The sequence below is a fragment of the Plutella xylostella genome, chromosome 28, assembly GCF_932276165.1.
Source record: "Plutella xylostella chromosome 28, ilPluXylo3.1, whole genome shotgun sequence".
NCBI lineage: Eukaryota > Metazoa > Arthropoda > Insecta > Lepidoptera > Plutellidae > Plutella > Plutella xylostella.
The window spans coordinates 1,065,058-1,087,427 of NC_064008.1; the positions used below are offsets into that span (position 1 = coordinate 1,065,058).

The window sequence follows — 22,370 nt, forward strand, 5'->3', positions numbered from 1 at the left end:
ATAAATGAATGTCCTGTATACTGCATTTCATGTTTGGTTTAGGGGTCTGGTTGATTTTTTCATTTTCTTGTTGTTGTCACTGAAAAATAAAGTAAGTAGGTAAATTGTATGGATAGTTGACAGAATTAAGCTTATCCTTATAAGTTGGTACCCATTTTCACAAAACTTAGTGAGTTTAGAAACGAAAACGCTAGAACAAAAACCTAGGTTAGTAACTAAACTGATGCCAAATTACTGATAAAAACATAAAAATATTTCCATTTTACGTAATTTCCTAAAATAATTCGCACACAAGCTTACCTTATCGATTTTCCAATTGCATATTGCAAATACGAACATAATAATTTAATAAAAGATGTTTGTTTTCTAATGTAAAGACTTAACAAAAATACTTTCAAAGAATAGCGGCAAACTTTTCGACGGAAAATTGAACATGGCGCCGGCGCGCCTCCAGTCCAGCGCGCATGCGCCATAGAGATGTACCTAGTGCAATGTTCCTTGCTTCCGACCTATGCTTGAATGAAAAAATAATCGATGCTGGATCGATTCCTGGGTAGATACTTTTATTATAATCATATTCGTTTATGGTAAATACATTAGGTACTCATCGGAAATTAGTACTGATAAGGTATTTGGCTTTTGTAAGTATTCGATACTTTTCCCCATCCCTTACACATCTACTTTTATTACGTATCATCAACTTTTAAACATTTAAGTAAGAACATAAAATATCGTGGAAAAATTTTAGACCTTACTTAGATAAAAACTATAGTAAAAAATGTTTAAATCATTCGAGTTCAATAATCGATTATATTCGATTACTGTCACTATTTCATCAATTTACCCCATCTCTACTCTATTTTTTTTTTAATCGCTTGGAAAAGTCCATAGAACATCATAGAAGCATTATGAATATTTTTTCTAGCCAATGTTACCAGTTGCAATAATGAATTATGAAAATGTTACATAAATAATAGAAATTATCACGAAAACCAATATAAATGGAGAGTATTTAATTGTTTTCATTATTTTCAACTACTATTTAAAATAATTAAATTTATTTGGAGTACTTTAAGGTTAAAAAAGTATATCGATATTTTCGATTGTAATTTCCTTATGTTCATGGCCACACTCATGGAGCCACTGACAGGACTAACTCGAAATATGGAACAGGCTACCTCGGTATATGGAAGAAACCATAATCCTACCTCGGTATTAGGGCAAATCGACATGTGTAATAAATTATATTTTTTTAAATATAATTAATGTGTTATCAATGAATCTGTGTTAAGAAATATAAAATTTAACGTATATTCTTACAGAAGACAATATTTCACATCAATATTGATGGTTACAAATGCTTATTTTTCTTACTTACTTTCAAATGTTGTGATTTACCTCGGAATAAGGACGCGATACCTTATCTTAATAATTAATGTCTATCAATAAAAATTACAATTAATTTTTGATAAACTTTACTGTACCACTCTTAGTTTAGTCTTCGAAAATGGAGGTCCTTGTGCTACTGCCGTGGCTATTTGTTATTATAACCGCTCAGGTATAATAGTTCTTTTAATATACATAGATAGATAAATATAGAATATTCTTTATTTGTACACAATATAATATATAGTGTGGGGGTCAGTACATTCACCATCTCTTGTATATTTTTAAAGGAAATAAACATTTTTACTTTACTTTTACTTTACTTATATAAGTAATACTAGGTTTTTTAGTGGGAATTTGAGGATACAAAGTAGCCATAGTTTGTTAAAACAGATACCAGAATTTAAAATTATAGTATAAGTAGTTCAAATTGATCTTTTCAGGATACATTATACAGCGTGGATCAACTATTACAAAGAGGAATCAGCAGTGGCGACGGAGTTTCTACATATGCAGTGGATGGCGATGACGGCGCGATCCAATCCAACGAGGGCCTGAATGCGAACCTTGAGGAACAACAGCAAAAAAAACTGCAAAACCTTGGAACTATGTTTTTACGGGTAACACTATCACTTTCCATCCTTACATAATAATTTCCCCACATATTTATTTATTATTGATATGCTCAATTTCTCAAAACTGTAATACCCGAAAGGGTAGTCAGGAGTGACTCGCAAGCGCACACGGTTTTCGCTATTACCTACATTCATTTTTACTCATAGGATAGGTCGCGAGCTTTTTGAGAATGATTTATTAAATTATAATAAGTACCTATTATATTTATATCGTATTGTAGTATGAAAATATATATTGTTCTTAGTTATAAAAACCTAAAATGTTTTCAGATGGCACAAGCAGCAGGATTACGGGAAAATAAAATAAAACGCCCCCCTTATCCCCCCACGAATCCGGTGAGTTATCGCTAAACATCAAAATTACATTTTCAGTTTGTAAGAAAATCATATTATGTAATATCCGTAGCTCCTTTGAAGGCTGTACCAAAAGTCAGAAGAACAACCAAATTTCAGTGAACATCAAAAAACGCTTATATTTCTATACTATTCAAAACTGTTCCTGGGTCACCCCTTTCTCCTTACACCGCTTTTGCAACAACCTGCCTACGAATACTGCAAAATAGCTAGAGTATTGCCATTGTACTTCTTACTTGAGTATTTCTTTATTTCCGTGGCATAACTGATACCATTAGGCACCGTAGCGTCCGTAGTAGAGCTGGCTTCAGTGATCGTAACTGATCACTGAGGTTAAGCAACAACTGGCACAGCCAGCCATTGGATGGGTGACCGATTTCAAGTTTTTCTTTTCTGGACGCTTCCGTGCTTCGGACAGCACGCTAAGCGGTGGGTCCCAGTTGCTGCTTCGGCAGCAGTCGTTAAACCTAGTCAGAGGCCTTCGGGCAGCTTGAAAACATCTGACAGTCGGGTCGCCCACTTACCCGACAACTCTCTCTGCACAAGCTTGCTTTTGTTGGGGTCCACCAACCGATGAACTGATACCACTTGAACTGTTCCAGCATGGCGGTCCAGTGCAGATGTACACGGTGTCCGGGGGACCGCTGCTGCCGGGACAACTCATCGTGTCCGACTTCGACACTAGAAGGGGGGAAGAGGTCGACGTCGACACTAGAAGCGGGGGAGAGGTCGACTTTGATCCTAGAAGGACGATAATAGATGCTTCTGATCCGACTGAAAAGCCTAAACGCAGGCCCTATATGAAGTTAAAATTGCAAGGATACGTTTACAGAATGCGATAATTCAAAACTCCTATATAAGTTAAAATTTCCTCAAAGTAACATTAAAACTCCAAACCCCAATTTGTGTTAAGTATTTTAATTTTTAATAATATTGTTAACAATCTATAGCTACGTTTTAATAACAAAATATCGGTACAATAAATAAAAAAACACTCTTAAATTATATGTCAGTAAACACGGTTAAATTATAGTATTGCAAAAAATATTGACTTAAACTACATCATTTTGTTCATCCCATCCTTATTGTCACCCTTGTCTTTATCTAGAGACTTATCAACATCTGCAGTTCCGTTGCAATACTTCACAACCCCATTATCTGGTTTGCTCGTCCCATTTTGCGCTGGAGCGATCATGAGCAAGTTGTTTCCATTCCTGTCAGTTGTCAAGTTCCTTAACGGCAGGGGATGGCGCCATCTTGGGAAATAGTAAGAGCTTCTGAGGAACCTATAGTGCTCCATTTTGTTTTGGACCACTCGACTTTGGTAGCGTCTGAAGAGCGAACCATCTTCATTTTCCTCGTTGCCGAATTTCGGAAAGTCGTTAGCGCCTTCGAGTAAGATTTTCGGTTTTGGACCTTCATCATCATTGCAATAAGGTCGTTTGTACTTCCTGCGTAGGTTCTGCGATGGACTAAGAGGTGATTCGCATTTGATTGCTAAGGAGTTGTTCTCTTTGTTAGTGGAGATGGAATGCGCTTTCTGCCACTCGAGCACCTCGCATAGAAGACCGATGTATCTGTAATAAGAATATACATAATGAACATAATTATATGGGCAAAGGGAAGATTATGTCTGCCAGAAAAGATGTGACAGTCGTTGGGGTGGACATAGATAAAAACCTATAATAGTTGTAAGAAAAGTCTGAAAAGAAGAGCGGCGCTATAACCCTGTGTCAGACACAGTTCTCATTCACATAGCCACAAAAAGTTAGGTTAGGTTATATTAATTTAATTGTATCTTCCTGCGATTGCCTGAGATTTCGGGTTTCTATTCAATATCCACTCTTAGCTTTGTTTATAAATATACCTTATTTTAGGCGGGAATCCTTTATAACACAACCATAGACAACCTGCCTCTCTGAACAAGATACTGAGGTAGTTTCCTAAAATTTCTAATGACTAGTCTTTGTGTTTGTTACCAACCTTGGTCTTAGAAAGGAGAGCAACAGCGTCACAAAACTCCAGAGTTTACTGACCTGTTGTAGTCGACAACTATCTTTTTGTATGTCTGACCTATGTTATCCAAATCAAAACTAATATTATAAATGCGAAAGTAACTGTGTCTGTCTGTCTGTTACTCTTTCACGCCAAAACTACTGAACAGATTTGAATGAAATTTGGTATACATACGGTCAAGACCCTGGGAAAGAACATAAGCTACTTTTTATCCCCGAATCCCCACAGGAAAACTTTTAAGGCGAAGCGAAACGCGCGGGAACAGCTAGTATATAATATTATAAATGCGAAAATAACTGTGTCTGTCTGTCTGTCTATCTGTCTGTTACTCTTTCACGCCAAAACTACTGAACGGATTTGAATGAAATTTGGCATACATATGGTATAGACCCTCGCGGGAACAGCTAGTGTTCAATAAAGTCATATTCTATTCTATGGTACTCGTACCTGATGGCGACCCTCAATATCTCGCTCTTAGACAGTTTCTTGTCGGGCGGGTGCGTGGGCACGAGTCTCCGGAGCTCGGCGAAGGCTCCACTCACGTTCTGCTGGCGCCAGCGCTCGCGGCAGTTGGAGAACAACTTGCGGGACGCTCGGAGAGGCAGGCCGGGGGGTAGGTCCGACTGGGGACGGGAAAGGATTAGTTGAAGATCTTCCATATCGTACTAATATGAAGGACTTCTTCTTTTCAACATTCTTATGAAATGAAATATGGGTCTGGATCTTGGGCTGCAAGATCTTCCCTCACCATTCCCACAACTATTGCCTCAATCTCCACAAAACGTCACTACGTTGTCTTTGGACGTCGACACTAGAATGTGGGGAGCGGTCGACATCGACACTAAGAGGGAGGGAATGGTCGACTTCAACACATGGATGGGAGAGAGGCTAATGTTTAAACTAGAAGGCAAGAAGAGGTCGACTTTGACACTAGAACACTTGGCCAGTAAATCCAGCCACAATGGTAGTTCCTCACCTGTGCCCGCATCTGTCTCTCGTCATCACTGTCCTGGAAACTCGGGTCGTCGCTGAGCATCTCGCTGTCCGGCTCTTCTTCCGAACACAAGTCCGGCTCTGACGTCATCGCCACTGCCACTGGGGGGAGAAGAGGGGAATAAAACAGAATGTTATTTTATTCAAAGCATGGAAGTAGACATAAAGCCCTCTTTTGAAATATGCCAGACGGTACTATCCGATACTCCTATAAAATAAAATAAAAAATGCTTATTTGAAACTACCCTTAAGTTAAGAAATACAGAGTTACAGAATGGGAATTTAGTAAGTAAACAAAAAATATAATTCCAAGTATCAAAATGTTATAGTTTGACTCAACTTAACAAATCTAAGGCCATTTGGAATATTATTAATAACGAAACGGGGAAGAATCGAACACGCGAGACTAATTTATCTTTAAAGGTAGGCAATGACATAATAACATCAAATGACGAGGTGGCGAGAGTTTTTGAAGAGTTTTTTACGAACATTCCTTTAGAGACTACTTGCAACCTAGATTCTTCAGCTACATTAGCTGAAACCCTGATGAAGGAGAACGCACCTTCAACCGATAAGGAATTTAAATTCAGATATACAAATACATTAACTATTATAAAAACATTTAAGTCCTTAAATATGAAGAAAACTGAAGACTTGTGGGGAATGTCAGTTAAATTTGTTCTTTCTATTATTAATAAAATCGCCCCAATTTTGGCTAACATTTTTAATAAATGTATCGCTGAAGGTGTGTTCCCAGATCTTATGAAATTGAGTAAAATTATACCTCTGTTCAAGAGTGGGGATATGGAGGACCCTGCAAATTTCAGGCCTGTCTCGGTTCTTCCAGTTTTGAGTAAAATATTTGAGAGGATCATACTCAGTCAGATGCTTTTGCATTTCAATGAAGCTCGACTGTTTCATAGCCAGCAGTATGGTTTTACAAAAGGCAAATCAACAACCGATGCCGGTACTGCGTTAATTAAGCACATATTTGACGCCTGGGAAGACCATCACGATGCTATTGGTGTCTTCTGTGATCTGTCGAAGGCGTTTGATTGTGTGGACCATCAGACTTTAATTTCGAAACTGAGATACTATGGAATAGGAGGAAAGGCTTTAGATTTGATAGCTTCATATTTAGACAAGAGGCAACAAAGGGTCGATATTAATAATACTAAATCACAGGGGGCTCATGTAAAGATAGGCGTCCCTCAAGGATCTATTCTAGGACCATTTTTATTCCTCATTTATATTAATGACTTGCCTTTTATGGTTGAAAAATTGACTAATATAGTTTTATTTTCTGACGATACTTCTTTGCTTTTTAAAGTTAAAAGAAGTGAAAATATTTTTTATGAAATTAATTCTATTCTATCTGACATACACGATTGGTTTACCGTAAATAATCTTTTATTGAATTCTAAGAAAACGAAATGTATTAAATTTACACTGCCGAATGTTAGACAATGCGATACTAACATTATTCTAGATGGGAATAAATTGGACCTAGTTAATGATACTGTCTTTCTTGGTATGACTATAGATTCAAAGTTACAATGGGGACCTCACATTGCCAAATTGGCTGGAAGGTTGAGCTCGGCAGCTTTTGCTGTACGGAAAATTAGACAACTGACCGACGTTGAAACCGCCAGATTAGTTTACTTTAGTTATTTCCACAGCTTATTGTCGTATGGAATTTTGCTTTGGGGTAGAGCGGCTGATATTGAGACTATATTTGTATTACAGAAAAGAGCCATCCGCTCTATATACAAACTTGGTTCCAGGGATTCATTGAGAGAACTATTTAAAGAAATTAACATCCTTACAGTTCCATGTCAGTTCATTTTTTCCAATTTAATGTATGTACGAAAGAATATTTCAACTTTTGATACAATTGGCAGTAATCATGACATTAATACTAGGAACAAGCATAAGCTGGCTTTTCCAGCGATGCGTCTGGCGAAAGTTAATAAATCGTTTTTAGGGTACTGTATTAGATTTTATAATAAGCTTCCAGCAGAAGTTGCTCAAATGCCAGAGAATAAGTTTAAGTGTTACATTAAAGAGAAACTCAGTAAAAAAGCTTATTATAGAATTGATGATTACTTAGAGGACGTTAATGCATGGCTGTGATAAGTAGTTAGCTCTGCTCATATTATTATAATAATAATAATTAAGCTTATATGTATTGTATACCAACTAGTTTTAAGTCTTTTTTTGAAAAGATGGCTCAGGAGTTTCTTGCCTCCGTTCTTCTCCTTAGACAGAATGAGCCCCCCCTTATCCGAACGGAGAGTAATTTGTAAAAATTGACGTTCATCAGAAAATTTTATATTTGTACGATGAATAAAAAATTTTGACTTTGACTTTGACTTTAAACCAGCCCAAACCTACAACCAGCGATATGTAAACAATGTTCGACTTGGGCTTTAAACCTAGATTTATCGATAAATGAAGCGTTGGTACTGATAAAAAATGAATTATTACAATTTGTACAATGTTACATACCCGTCATAGACGCTGCACGAGCGTAAACATCCTCCAAATTCGACAAAATGTGTCCAGCTTCATGTTCCGCTAAACATTGTATATAAACTCGATAAATAACTTCCCTAGCTTGACTACGAATATTTTTCTTCTTCTTCCTAATTGCAAACAGGCGTAAATAGTTGTTTTTATCTAGATTATCCTAATAATTAAATAAGAAAATTGAAAAAACACCGAACCGCAAACTGCCATAAACAATTGTTATGACTTTTATGTTTCTTTTCTAATGGTGCCAGGCTCCTGAAAATTTTAGTTCCTCAAACATTAATTTCATGAATTAATAGTTTCACTGTATGTATATGTACTTACTTATCTACTAGGTAAAAAAGAAGCAATCATTCTTACTGCGCAGTGGGTATATATAGAAAATCAATTAATACTATCTTAATAAATGTCTATCGATAAAAATAACAATTAATTTTTGATAAACTTTACTGTACCACTCTTAGTGTAGTCTTTGAAAATGGAGGTCCTTGTGCTACTGCCATGGCTATTTGTTATTATAACCGCTCAGGTATAATAGTTCTTTTAATATACATAGTAGATAAATATAGAATATTCTTTATTTGTACACAATATAATATATAATATAAGTAATACTAGGTTTTTTAGTGGGAATTTGAGGATACAAAGTAGCCATAGTTTGTTAAAACAGATACCTACCAGAATTTTAAATTATAGTATAAGTAGTTCAAATTGATCTTTTCAGGATACATTATACAGCGTGGATCAACTATTACAAAGAGGAATCAGCAGTGGCGACGGAGTTTCTACATATGCAGTGGATGGCGATGACGGCGCGATCCAATCCAACGAGGGCCTGAATGCGAACCTTGAGGAACAACAGCAAAAAAACCTGCAAAACCTTGGAACTATGTTTTTACGGGTAACACTATCATTTTCCATCCTTACATAATAATTTCCCCACATATTTATTTATTATTGATATGCTCAATTTCTCAAAACTGTAATACCCGAAAGGGTAGTCAGGGGTGACTCGCAAGCGCACACGGTTTTCGCTATTACCTACATTCATTTTTACTCACAGGATAGGTCGCGAGCTTTTTGAGAATGATTTATTCTCAAAAAGCTCGCGACCTATCCTCTATTATATTTATATTTTATTGTAGTATGGTAATATATATTGTACTTAGTTCTAAAAACCTAAAATGTTTTCAGATGGCACAAGCAGCAGGATTACGGGAAAATAAAATAAAACGCCCCCCTTATCCCCCCACCAATCCGGTGAGTTATCTAAACATCAAAATTACATTTTCAGTTTGTAAGAAAATCATATTATGTCATATTCGTAGCTCATTCGAAGGCTGTAGCAAAAGTCAGAAGAACAACCAAATTTCCGTGAACATCAAAAAACGCTTATATTTCTATACTATTCAAAACTGTTCCTGGGTCACCCCTTTCTCCTTACACCGCTTTTGCAACAACCTGCCTACGAATACTGCAAAATAGCTAGAGTATTGCCATTGTACTTTTTATTTGAGTATTTCTTTATTTCCGTGGCATAAATGATACCACTAGGCACCGTAGCGTCCGTAGTCGAGCTGGCTTCAGTGATCGTAACTGATAACTGAGTTGAAGCAACAACTGGCACGGTCAGTCATTAGATGGGTGACTGATTTCAAGTGGTTCTTTTCTGGACGCTTCCGTGCTTCGGACAGCACGTTAAGCCGTGGGTCCCGGTTGCTGCTTCGGCAGCAGTCGTTAAACCTGGTCAGAGGCCTTCGGGCGGCTTGAAAACATCTGACAGTCGGGTTGCCCACTTACTTGACAACTCTCAGGACAAGCTTGCTTGTGTAGGGGTCCTCCAACCGATGAACTGATACCACTTGAACTGTTCCAGCATGGCGGTCCAGTGCAGATGTACACGGTGTCCGGGGGACCGCTGCTGCCGGGACAACTCATCGTGTCCGACTTCGACACTAGAAGAGGGGAAGAGGTCGACGTCGACACTAGAAGCGGGGGAGAGGTCGACTTTGATCCTAGAAGGACGATAATAGATGCTTCTCCGCCGACTGAAAAGCCTAAACGCAGGCCCTATATGAAGTTAAAATTGCAAGGATACGTTTACAGAATGCAAGGATAAGATTAGTCAATAAAAATGCGATAATTCAAAACTCCTATATAAGTTAAAATTTCCTCAAAGTAACATTAAAACTCCAAACCCCAATTTGTGTTAAGTATTTTAATTTTTAATAATATTGTTAACAATCTATAGCTACGTTTTAATAACAAAATATCGGTACAATAAATAAATAAACACTTCTAAATTATATGTCGGTAAACACGGTTAATTAATTATAGTATTGCAAAAAATACGAGTATTGACTTAAACTACATCATTTTGTTCATCCCATCCTTATTGTCACCCTTGTCTTTATCTAGAGACTTATCAACATCTGCAGTTCCGTTGCAATACTTCACAACCCCATTATCTGGTTTGCTCGTCCCATTTTGCGCTGGAGCGATCATGAGCAAGTTGTTTCCATTCCTGTCAGTTGTCAAGTTCCTTAACGGCAGGGGATGGCGCCATCTTGGGAAATAGTAAGAGCTTCTGAGGAACCTATAGTGCTCCATTTTGTTTTGGACCACTCGACTTTGGTAGCGTCTGAAGAGCGAACCATCTTCATTTTCCTCGTTGCCGAATTTCGGAAAGTCGTTAGCGCCTTCGAGAAAGATTTTCGGTTTTGGACCTTCATCATCATTGCAATAAGGTCGTTTGTACTTCCTGCGTAGGTTCTGCGATGGGCTAAGAGGTGATTCGCATTTGATTGCTAAGGAGTTGTTCTCTTTGTTAGTGGAGATGGAATGCGCTTTCTGCCACTCGAGCACCTCGCTTAGAAGACCGATGTATCTGTAATAAGAATATACATAATGAACATAATTATATGGGCAAAGGGAAGATTATGTCTGCCAGAAAAGATGTGACAGTCGTTGGGGTGGACATAGATAAAAACCTATAATAGTTGTAAGAAAAGTCTGAAAAGAAGAGCGGCGCTATAACCCTGTGTCAGACACAGTTCTCATTCACATAGTCACAAAAAGTTAGGTTAGGTTATATTATTTTAATTGTATCTTCCTGCGATTGCCTGAGATTTCGGGTTTCTATTCAATATCGACGGTGGAAAGGCAGAATGTTTTATCCGCCACTTTTGGCGAATATGAGTTATATACACCGTTGGAATCGCCTGATTTTTCTCTTTCGAATGGTGCGGATCTCGTTTCGATCTGAGCACTTTTTTGGCGCTTAAGACATCGGTGATTTTGGTAATCTTAATACTTTTTCTTGTATTAAGAGCCACTTTTTTAGTCATTTGTATGTTCAAACATACATGATCAATAATAAAGTTATATAAATCATTTTACCCTTACTAAAACAGTAAAACACTGTGACTTAATTCATTTTGAATGAATGTGAATTTGTATCATTAGTTACTTAAGCGACCTACCTGATTGCGAAATAAAACATAATGGATATAAAACTAAATGCCTTCTTGTCAAAAATAACATAAAAGCACTTAATATATTTTACGTAATTGTAATTTAAGCCTCACTGGCACTTAAACCATTTTACCGGTCAGTCTTACTCGCGGCGTTTGGCGGTTAATACAACTTTACCTAAATCTGTTTAATGGTACAATTGGCACTTAAGCGGTTTTTTGCGATTTGTAGATAATTGATATAAGTGATATAAAACAATACAAAAGAAGCGCAATGAATGAATTGTTTAAGCTGTTATATTATTGTTATATCCAGAAGGATATTGCGTGATAACGCCAATATATAAATAGGACCGGTTGGAAAGGTGTCGCTTCAGTACCCCGCCGGGACGTTTATTCGGAGAGGACGTGCGTCTATGCGACAGTTGGCGCCGCGTGCGCAGCGTAATTACGTAGGTACAAACTCAGATTCGTTCGCCAGTATAAAACTATAAATATTTTTTTATTATATCACCAGATAACTACATTAAATTATAATATCTATTTTATTACGGTTCTAAATAATAGTGTTGCTATGATTAATATTAATTGAGTTATTAATAAAAATATGCACTTGGATCCTTTCTTCTAAATTGCTGTTTCTATGCAAGTGGGGAATTTTCACGTTCTAAAATGATCAAACCAAATATTTATTTTTTATAAAATATTTTTTCTATGACAATATGGTTCTTCATGTAAATTATTTTTAATGTATTAACATGACATTACTTTTTATACCAAATAAAAATTATATATCAAAAATAAATTTATTCTTAAATAATTTACCTATATCGAAATCTAGTCAGAAACAGCATTTCTTATCTATATAAAAATCTAACCGAAAATGTGTTCCCAAGCGCAAAACTCTGGATCAACTTAACCGATTTTGATAATTGTTAGGTAATTATACGAAAGAAAAGACCACGTTTTAAGTGAGAATTTTCAGAATAAAATATTTTAACGAAAAGCAAACCTTATAGGAAAAAGTTGGACATGAATTAAATTAACTTTTACTCTAACTTCACTTCATCATCCTCCATCGCTGAAGAGTGCAATATCTGGCATCTCTTTTTATGCCTCCGTAGGAAATCCATCGTTCCCTGTTACTTTGCCACTCTTCAGCGATCGTATGGTCCGTATCAATTCGTCTTATTTGGGGGTTGGATATTTAAATTTCTGTCAAGATGCAGGATAGTCATAAATCTCATCATTAAACATCATCACGACCCATTACGTCCCCACTGCTGGGGCACAGGTCTCCTTCCGTGCTTCCGTGCGGGTTGGTGGACTCCAACACAAGCAATCTTGTGCTGAGAGAGTTGTCGGGTAAGTGGGCAACCCAACTGTCAGACGTTTTTAAGCCGCCCGAAGGCCTCTGACTAGCCTTAGCGACCTGCCGATTTTATTAATCATAATGATTACGATTATGCATCAAGATACAAGATGATCCTGGTATATTTGCATCTGCATCCGACTCCTCAGGTGGTGGTTAGGATCATTAAAAACTTCGGCAATGTGGCCATACCATCTTAAAAGTCAAGCTTCCATAGCAATAAGGAGATATCCTGGGTTTTGTTGCAATGTTCTTCAAGATGCTTTGTATAGCGTGTTTTCTATGGCAGCCGATGGTTGTGGTCTCCTTTCTGGACATAGAGTCACGCCTAGCAGCGTTTGTCTTTTTAAATTTCGTTTGATACCTATTAAGTTCACAAAGAAAATACTCGTACGCAAGTGCTTCTTTAGAATGGTCGTTTAGTTCGACGTTAAGTCTTTCTTGATCGTGGATCATATCCCATGTTTCTTTAGAGATACCATTCATTCTTTAAGTGTTCCTTGTGCCTTACTATTTCTTAACAAATTTTTAACAACACGTCTTTGATGCCAGACCTTTGATCTTTGAATGAGACCTCGTCCAGACTTAGTAGATGGTATTTGTTGTCGATCTGGATACTAAATTATCTTCTAACTTGTGGGTCCAGCAGCTTATTTACATGACACGACACCTTTGGCAGATCTTGTGGCCTGCTCCTAAACTCCCACTATCTTCAAGCAGATTTTTTGACATCAGCAACCCTCTTATTCCTAACATCCAAAAGTGTCTCCATTTTGGACTAATCGTCGGTCGATTTGGTTCTCGGTCCGGCTGTCGGGTGAGACCTAACTCACATTGTGATAGTCCTTTGGGGTTACCTCCACTAAACATTAGCCATTAACAATCCTAAAGCATCGTCGCTTTCTTATCAAATCTAGCGTATCGTGTATGAATCTGACAGATAGTTTAAAGCGAGTGACGCTGCTTATGAATTGATATTTGCTAATGTGCCAATTATCAATGTGATACATTGACGCTGACCAAGGAAACTGTGCACCGAATCAGAGTTGCACAGAGAGCTATGGAGCGATCCATGTTAAGCATTTTGCTTACAGACCGTATTCCCAGCGTGGTAATTCGCCAAAAGACAAAAGTCTTCGACGTCAGTATGCAGGTCACTGAACTGTGTTGATGGCAACACAGGTATATTTTTAATTTATTGTTTATGGTTACTTCCGTATCCTATACTGTTACAATATAACTGCTGTACGGTGCTCTTGTGTTGTGAAAAATAAAATACTGTCTCACTGTGAAGCTTTGGTTTTAATGAAGAAGACCAGCCAGCCAAACCTACAGTCCACGCAATATACATTGGTCCATAACGATCCGACGGAGTTTCCTGTGCAAAAGGACAGCGAGATAAAATTGCACACAGGAGCCGCAATGCGTGCATGCAGCAAGAACTAAAAAGGCGGGAGGATCAGTATACTTGCGAAATCAAGCTATCAAGTATCTGCGAAATCATCCGAACGTCATACACATACAGTGATATATTTTTCGACAACTTCAAGATAGAAGTTGTTGCAATAAATAAGAAATAACATCAAAATCTAGAACATATAACCAAGAAAAATTCCCGCCATTCCAATTAATATCGCGGCAAGAGAGAAAGGGAAAGAACATAGCATCGTGCCAGTCGTCCCACTCGAGCGGCGAAGACCGAAGACGGAATCAACAACGGGACGTGGGAAGCGACCATCGTCCAATCACGTAGCGTCAAAGAACTCCGAGTCTGCAGCGGACGAGTCTCATTGGTTAAGTAAAAATAGTTAGGTTGGCAGGCCTGCGCTGCGTTTGCGAAACTTGCGCCCTCTAGCGGAACGGCGTATGCGACGTCAACAAATTCGCCATCTTATTTTATTTGGCGTGGTGGTTGCAACAATTTGTAATTTGCTTTCAATTTTCGATTTCTAGTGCAAGGTTTAGCTGTAAATAACTGTAATTGTAAATAGCTAACATTAGAGTCGCAACAAATACGATAAATTGTGTAATTTAACTGTGTATCATAATGGAGGAACAACTAAAACCTCTAAAGGCCCAGAGAGGCTATGCAAAAGGTATTGTAACGCGATTGTTTTCATTTGTAAATAGCGAAAATTTTAAGTCAAGTGAAGTGGAAACTCTCATTACAAAAAGAGATAGGTTGACAACCACGTTTGCTGATTATGATCAGCTTAATAAGGATATTTTGGCATTAGACTTGTCAGACACTGAGGATGTTGGTGAAGTCGAGGATAAATATTTTCATTGTTTAACTGTGTTAAACCAAAGCATTAAGTCGCATAGTAGTGCTAGTGAAACCCCGGAGTCAGGTACCAGTAGCATTTCTAGTAGGACAAAGTTACCAAGTATAAACATTCCAAGTTTTTCAGGTAAATACTCGGAATACGTAACGTTCATTGAGATTTTCAAGTCAGTCATTCATAATGACAAATCCCTAGACAATGTACAGAAATTATACTACCTGCGATCTTACCTTCAGGGTGAGCCCTTCGACTTAGTAAAAAATTTACCACTCAACTCAGCGAGTTACGAGGAAGCCATGCAGTTGTTAAGCAAAAGGTTTTACAACAAATATCAGATAGTAAACGAGCATGTTAACACCCTGTTAGACTTGGAAAAGTTGCCCAAGTATGCAGGCGCTAACGATTTAAGGACTTTTGTTTCAGTAGTGAACCAGACTATGAGCGCTCTCACCAATCTACAGGTGAATGTCGATGACAAAGACCCGTTTTTACTGGGTATTCTGCAGCGTAAGTTAGACACATACAGCTGGAGGTCATATCAGCTGGAGAGAAACCTGGAGAATGACCCAACAGTTCAAGATTTCCTCTCCTATCTGGAGAGGCGAGCTCTTGCTTTGGAGAACACCGATCACAGCGAGACAGCCACATCTGGGAAACGGCAGCCGGCAAGCATAACAAAGAGTAAGGTTACTCTGGCAACAACAACCACTTTTACAATGGAGTGCTTATACTGTAAGTGTACCAATCACAAATTATATACTTGCCCAAAATTTAAATTACTATCTACCCAAGACAGAGTGTCATTTGCAAGAAAAAATAACCTATGTAACACATGTTTAAATATACATCCTGGCAAATGTAAATTCCACTTTAGGTGTGGGCAATGCAAAAAAAATCATAACACACTGCTCCACCTCGACGAAGAAAGTGGCCCAGGGTCAGTAGTTCTCCTTTCTGGAGACTCTGCAAATGATATATTAATCCCAACAGCACGGGTCAAAGTATTTGCGAAAAATGGACAGGAAGTTCATATAAAATGTATCCTTGACTCCGGTTCACAGGTGTCACTCATTACAGCAAGAGCCGTTGAGGTCTTGGGCTTTACACCCGAGCAAAACAATCTAAACCTCATTGGAGTGACTGGGAGTAATAATAAAGTCAGCTATTGTTTACCATTGCAAGTTCATTCATTGACAAATAACTTTAGTACCCTGGTGGACTGTCATGTAGTGGAAAAGATCACATGCAAATTACCACAGTCACCAGTAGACTTAAAAAATTTGAAGATCCCCGCTGGTATCACCTTGGCTGACCCGTCATTCAATCAGCCATCCGAGATTAACATGCTAATTGGTGCTGGTGTATTTTTCCAGGTGTTGCTGCAGCTTGAGGAGGCCCAACGCTCGCCTTCAACCAACCATCAGCTACCATCTTCATCTCCAAGCATCATCAACACGAAGTTTGGCCATGTCATCGCCGGAGCATTAACAGATACCATTATAAAGGATCAGGTTGTATCTCTTTTTTGTGCTAAATGTGAATCAGATGTAAGTGACAATATAAAAAAGCTTTGGGAAGTGGAGAGTGTTCCGGAGCTACTAAAAGAGCGGGATTCAGAGCAAGAGTTGGCAGAAAAATTATTTGTAAGCTCAGTAAAGCTTGAAAATAACAAGTTTACTGTTGACTTACCTTTGAAAATAGAAACCGGCAACATTAATGAAACTCTAGGCAACTCATTTGACCTAGCATTACACAGGTTTCTCAGTCTAGAAAAAAGACTGCAAAAGAACATCAATTTGCTTGCAAATTATCAAAAGTTTATTGATGACTATGTAGCCCTGGGGCATGGGCACTATGTAGATATTAACTCATACAATTTCAATGAGGATCCAATTTATTTTGTGCCGCATCATTCGGTATTAAACGAAAATAGTAAAAGTACGCCCATGAGGGTTGTATTTGATTGTAGTATGAAAACAAATAAAAAAATATCTTTAAATGATATTTTACTCAATGGGCCTACAGTGCAAAAAGAATTGTTTGACATTGTGCTATTGTATAGATATGGGGAATACACTTTGAGCTCTGACATTAAAAAAATGTTCCGCAATATACTGGTAAACCCGGAGCACACTTCACTTCAGAACATTCTGTGGCGCGATAACTCTAGTCAGGCTATAAGGTGTATTCGTCTTGATACCGTCAGTTATGGTATGAAATCTTCAAGCTATTTAGCTACGCGCTGTTTATTTGAGCTTGCAAAAACCCACGAGCATGACCTGCCTCTAGCATCGTTTATAATAAAAAATTGTACGTATGTTGATGACATTATATATTCATGTTCGGATTTAAACCAATTAATTGAAGCAAAACGGCAGTTGTGTGAAATGTTAAGTTATGGGAGCTTTAGTTTGCATAAATGGGCTTCTAACACACCCTCTATATTGGCTGACATACCGGAGGCTGAGCAGCAATTTAGTCAGCTTGAACTTCAGAAAGGTAACTATAGTATGAAGGCTTTGGGGCTTAATCTTGATGTACAGAAGGACTGTTTTATAATAAACAGCCCAGTGCCTTTCAATGAGGAGGTCATAACGAAGAGGGAAGTGCTTAGCTACATATCTAAATTCTATGATCCCTTAGGGTTTGCGGGTCCAATAGTTATAAAAGCTAAAAGTATAATATCAAGGATTTGGTCTAATAATACTGCTTGGGATGAACGTATTCCAGCTGAGCTAGCTGATGAGTGGCTTCAATTTGTCAGGAGTCTAGCGGCTATGCAGCCTATCAATATAAATAGGTACATTCCAACGAACACAGCAGTAACTGAGCAACTAATAGGTTTTGCTGATGCGTCTAGTACGACGGGATACGGGTGCTGCATTTATCATCGTGTGGTCGAAAAAACAGGTAAGGCTAAATTATACCTACTCTGTTCAAAGTCGCGAGTTAACCCACGCGCGAACCCCCTAACCATACCTAGGTTAGAGCTAAATGCTGCCTTGCTTTTGTCCACTTTAATGGAGCGAGTGTATAACACTTTGCATGAAAATGTAAAAATTGATGATGTGTACTTATTCACTGATTCTAAAATAACTTTGGCTTGGATTCAAACTGAAACAACTAAACTACAAGCTTATGTATCGAATAGAGTAGGGGTAATACAGCAGAAAACTAATAAGTGGCCCTGGCTGTATGTGCCATCCACAGCTAACCCTGCTGATCTCATAAGTCGAGGTATAAGTCCTCAGGAGCTTCCGAACAGCGCCCTCTGGTGGGAGGGGCCAGAGTTCCTGCAATCAGAGTACAAATTTGAAAGTAAAGACTTAGATCTGCCTGTCAGTTTGCCAGAGATGAAGAAATCCAAGACCACACCACTGCCTGTCAAAGTGGTACTTGCTACAGGTATCGAACAGGACATATTATCTGAAATATTAAATAAATATTCAGATATAGATAAAATGACTAGGGTGATAGCTTATATCCTTAGGTTTTGTAATAACTTAAAGAGCGGTACAAAAATTCATGATAAAACACTAACTCCTGATGAGTTACAACATGCGTTGCATTTAATAATAAAGCATGAGCAATCCATTTATTTCTATGATGAAATAAACTCATTGCGAAAGGGCAACTGCGTGCGAGGACCCTTGAAATCTCTACATCCTTTCTTAGATAAAGACGGCCTGATCAGAGTAGGAGGGCGACTTGATAACTCGGACATACCGCTATCACAAAAACATCCTATCATCTTAGCTCAAAAATCACGAATAACTGAACTTATTATACAAAGTGAGCATAAAAGGTTATTACATGCCGGGCCTAAATCGCTTCTTGCTAACTTAAATCAAAAATATTGGTTAATAAATGGAATGCGACAAGTAAAAAAGGTAACTCATAAATGTTTGGTTTGTTTTAGGCTCAAAGCTTGTGCAGCGAAGCAGCTAATGGGATCCTTGCCTCCTCAGCGAGTCACACCATGCAGACCATTCCAGAAAATAGGCATTGACTTCGCTGGGCCTGTCAAAGTAAAAAATTCGCGTGTTAGAAAAGCTATTATTAGCAAAGGTTATGTATGTATATTCGTGTGTTTTGTCACGAAGGCAATTCATTTGGAATTGACCTCTGATCTCACTACTGAGGCGTTCCTTGCAGCCTTTAAACGATTTTCAAGTAGACGAGGCCTGCCCAGCGAAGTATTCTGTGATAATGGTGGTTGTTTTCGAGGAGCAAGGAACCAGCTGGTGGAACTGTACAAACTTAATAGTTCTGCTGATCATCAGGGACTTGTGCAAGCATATACTGCCAAAGAAGGCATAAAGTTTCATTTCACACCTAGCTATGCACCGGTGTTCGCTGGGCTTGCAGAAGCCGCTGTGAAAAGCATGAAATATCATTTAAAGCGCATTGTGTTAGATGCTGCATTAACTTATGAACAGTTAAATACTGTATTATGTCAGATAGAGGCTGTGCTAAATTCACGCCCTATTTTGCCCCTCTCTGAGGATATAAATGATTACTGCTACCTGACTCCGGGGCATTTCCTTATAGGCACGTCTCTAACTATGTATCCCGAGGTAGATAATTCTGAAACTAGGAACAATAGGCTAAGCTTCTGGCAACAATGTACGCAGTTGCAACAAAGGTTTTGGAAGGCTTGGTATAAGTACTATTTAAATACTTTGCAAAATAGAAGTAAGTGGTGTCAATCTATGCCTAATGTAACTGAAGGTTCACTAGTTCTTATGAGAGAGCCCAATTCTCCACCTTTGGTGTGGCCCATGGCACGGGTCGTGAAAGTATTCCCTGGAAATGATGGCAAGGTCAGAGCTTTTCAGTTAAAAACAGCTGATGGTAAATTGTATACTAGGTCATTGCAGAGCATAAGCGTTTTACCTATTGAAAAATGGTTATAAATAGGTATTTTTTTATAGATTTAAGATTGTTTCATTGTATGTCATTGATACTACTAAGACTATGTCTATTGTTTTTATGAATAGGTACTTATAGTTAAAAAATTAGTTAAGTTGTTTGTATAATGTAAAGAAATTACAACCTTAATTGTTAGATACACGTTACTATACTATAGTTAAATGTGCGCTTACCTTATATAAAGTTTTATTACTTATTAGATTTAGTAAAATGCTGTTATATACTTACATACTTGATTGAGAAGATGCTGTTAAATAATATTTTGTTAAATTAAAGTATACACATGTGTGTTTACAGTTGAAATTAGTTACATTTAGCTGCATAATCGTTATGGTTAGATTTACTATTATATACTTAAGTACTTTTCTATATGGTTATAGTAGGTATTCATAAAATATGTTGGTTAGGTAAATACATAAATTAAAAACGGTCAGCTTTGTTTATATAAACTTTATTTTCATAACTTGTTGTTCGATAGGTATCTTTCAAGTTAGAGTTGACATAATATCTAATATATCTAATGTACTATGTAAACTATGTTAGGTATAAGTGTTTAAGCATGATTGCACTTTATATGGTCATACAAATGTTATCTCTTGAGTTAATTTATCGTTTGCTCTTTCTTGGGCGGCAATATGTTGATGGCAACACAGGTATATTTTTAATTTATTGTTTATGGTTACTTCCGTATCCTATACTGTTACAATATAACTGCTGTACGGTGCTCTTGTGTTGTGATAAATAAAATACTGTCTCACTGTGAAACTTTGGTTTTAATGAAGAAGACCAGCCAGCCAAACCTACAGTCCACGCATCATACAAACTGAAATGGGAGTCGGCAGAACACTTGGCTCGAAGGCAGGACGGAAGGTGGACAAAGGCGGTGACAGAATGGTGGCATAGAGACGGACGAAGAAATGTCGGTTGGATTATGATTATTAATTGATGAATAAGTAAACCTGATCACTTGGATCTCAATCTCAAAATGATTTCGCGGTGAACAATATTTTAATAAAGTTTATAATAAAATAATGCTTCGAGAAAAGGATGGCACTGCCGTGCCCCCAGATATTATGAAATTTTTGTTTTCAATCTAGTTAACCCTTCTTACCTTTTATACCTTCCCTGGACTTCCACAAATATTTCTAGACCAAAATCGGTTCAACCGTTCTCGAGTTCTGAGGTCCAATTATAAGTTCATTTATTCTTTAAGTCATTCATCTTAGATATAAATTGCCTTAGTTTGGCGGTTAATTCATTCTTATGGAATGTTTAAAGTAACATAAATTATTATAAAACATTATGCTGGTGTGATGGTTAAATCTCCTTGGTCTTAAAATTGTTTTTACTTGTATTTTATTAAAATGTTAATGTCGTTTAAGCCAATTTTACCTGACTGAGATTTCAGATGCCTATGTATTATGTCCCTTATTACAGTAAATAAAAAAAAAATATTTTTTTTTTTTAAATTTTAAAATTTTAAATTTTGAACTGTTTATTTCATAAAAAAGGTTAATTGGATAAATTAGTAATTCCCGGGTTTAATCTTTACATATTTGAGATTTTTATCCCTGGGAAGGTTGCCCTCATTTACATAACTATGTGGTTATAATTAAGTGCCTTATCAATACAAACATAGTACAATTATCATTCTGGATGTGAATTATCTGCACGTACATCCCCTTCTTTCTTATATCGGTCATATATATATAGTAACGTTTAAGTAAACTTCGAACTTGCTTTGGATTTGCATCTCTTACATTATTTATTAAAGTTTTTGGTAGTGAGTTTAATATATGGGGTAGGCTGTACGTCCAAATTCTTCTTCCGTATTCGTTATTACAATTAGGTATATTAAATGTGGGTGTTTTTGGCAGAGTTCGTAGGCTACCATATCTCTTCTTTAAGTTAAGTGACTGTATCTTATTCTGATTATCACATACAATTGCAAGTTTTACTTTATCATATACACTCATTACTTTACAATATTGGAACAAGTTTTCATAATTATTTCTATGTTCATATTTAATTTTTAATGGTACTATTGTTTTTAACAGTCTGATTTGGATGTTATAAATACGTTTTAGGTATGTTTTATAGGTATAGCCATAACTCGTTATGCCGTAGTTTATTATTGAGTCTGCCATGGACAAGTATAGTAATCTCAAGGTGTTGTATGGTATCTTTTGTTTTAGAATTTTAATCTTAGCCAATATAGCTCTTAACCTATTGCACACATGGTCCACATGCGGACCCCAATTAAATTTATCGTCTATTACTAGGCCAAGGTAGGTATGTTGTTTTACAATTTCAAGAGGCTTACAATCACATGGTGTTTGTTGAAGATGCATACAGTTATGTTCGTGGGCTACGATTGTTGGTGTAATGCTAG

General features: G+C 37.3%; 3 protein-coding genes across 3 annotated transcripts; 2 read left to right on the forward strand and 1 right to left on the reverse strand.

Annotated features, from left to right (window-relative positions):
- Positions 1-1,508: 1,508 nt before the first annotated feature.
- LOC125490804 lies at positions 1,509-3,390 on the forward strand. Its single transcript, XM_048631137.1, has 4 exons — positions 1,509-1,558; positions 1,830-2,006; positions 2,292-2,357; positions 2,978-3,390. Exons 2-4 carry the CDS (start codon positions 1,995-1,997, stop codon positions 3,215-3,217), a joined length of 318 nt encoding a protein of 105 aa, XP_048487094.1. The 5' UTR covers positions 1,509-1,558; positions 1,830-1,994; the 3' UTR covers positions 3,218-3,390.
- A 3-nt stretch (positions 3,391-3,393) lies between these two features.
- Positions 3,394-5,482, reverse strand: LOC125490802. Its single transcript, XM_048631135.1, has 3 exons — positions 5,368-5,482; positions 4,839-5,014; positions 3,394-3,952 (listed from the first exon to the last, which is right to left on the reverse strand). The coding sequence occupies exons 1-3, from the start codon at positions 5,473-5,475 to the stop codon at positions 3,433-3,435; spliced, it is 804 nt and encodes a 267-aa protein (XP_048487092.1). The 5' UTR covers positions 5,476-5,482; the 3' UTR covers positions 3,394-3,432.
- A 2,662-nt stretch (positions 5,483-8,144) lies between these two features.
- Positions 8,145-10,119, forward strand: LOC125490803. The gene is made up of 4 exons (XM_048631136.1): positions 8,145-8,445; positions 8,641-8,817; positions 9,111-9,176; positions 9,793-10,119. Exons 1-4 carry the CDS (start codon positions 8,395-8,397, stop codon positions 10,033-10,035), a joined length of 537 nt encoding a protein of 178 aa, XP_048487093.1. The 5' UTR covers positions 8,145-8,394; the 3' UTR covers positions 10,036-10,119.
- Positions 10,120-22,370: the final 12,251 nt, after the last annotated feature.

Bases quoted from the DNA above. Each gene is read 5' to 3' on its own strand.
- LOC125490804 (XM_048631137.1), top strand. The intron at 2,358-2,977 runs GTGAGTTATCGC...GAACTGTTCCAG, and splicing joins CTTATCCCCCCACGAATCCG to CATGGCGGTCCAGTGCAGAT.
- LOC125490802 (XM_048631135.1), bottom strand. From the start codon at position 5,475: ATGACGTCAGAGCCGGACTTGTGTTCGGAAGAAGAGCCGGACAGCGAG. The intron at 5,015-5,367 runs GTGAGGAACTAC...TCCCGTCCCCAG, and splicing joins AGAGACAGATGCGGGCACAG to TCGGACCTACCCCCCGGCCT. The intron at 3,953-4,838 runs GTACGAGTACCA...TTCTTATTACAG, and splicing joins ATATTGAGGGTCGCCATCAG to ATACATCGGTCTTCTATGCG.
- LOC125490803 (XM_048631136.1), top strand. From the start codon at position 8,395: ATGGAGGTCCTTGTGCTACTGCCATGGCTATTTGTTATTATAACCGCT. The intron at 8,818-9,110 runs GTAACACTATCA...AAATGTTTTCAG, and splicing joins TTGGAACTATGTTTTTACGG to ATGGCACAAGCAGCAGGATT. The intron at 9,177-9,792 runs GTGAGTTATCTA...GAACTGTTCCAG, and splicing joins CTTATCCCCCCACCAATCCG to CATGGCGGTCCAGTGCAGAT.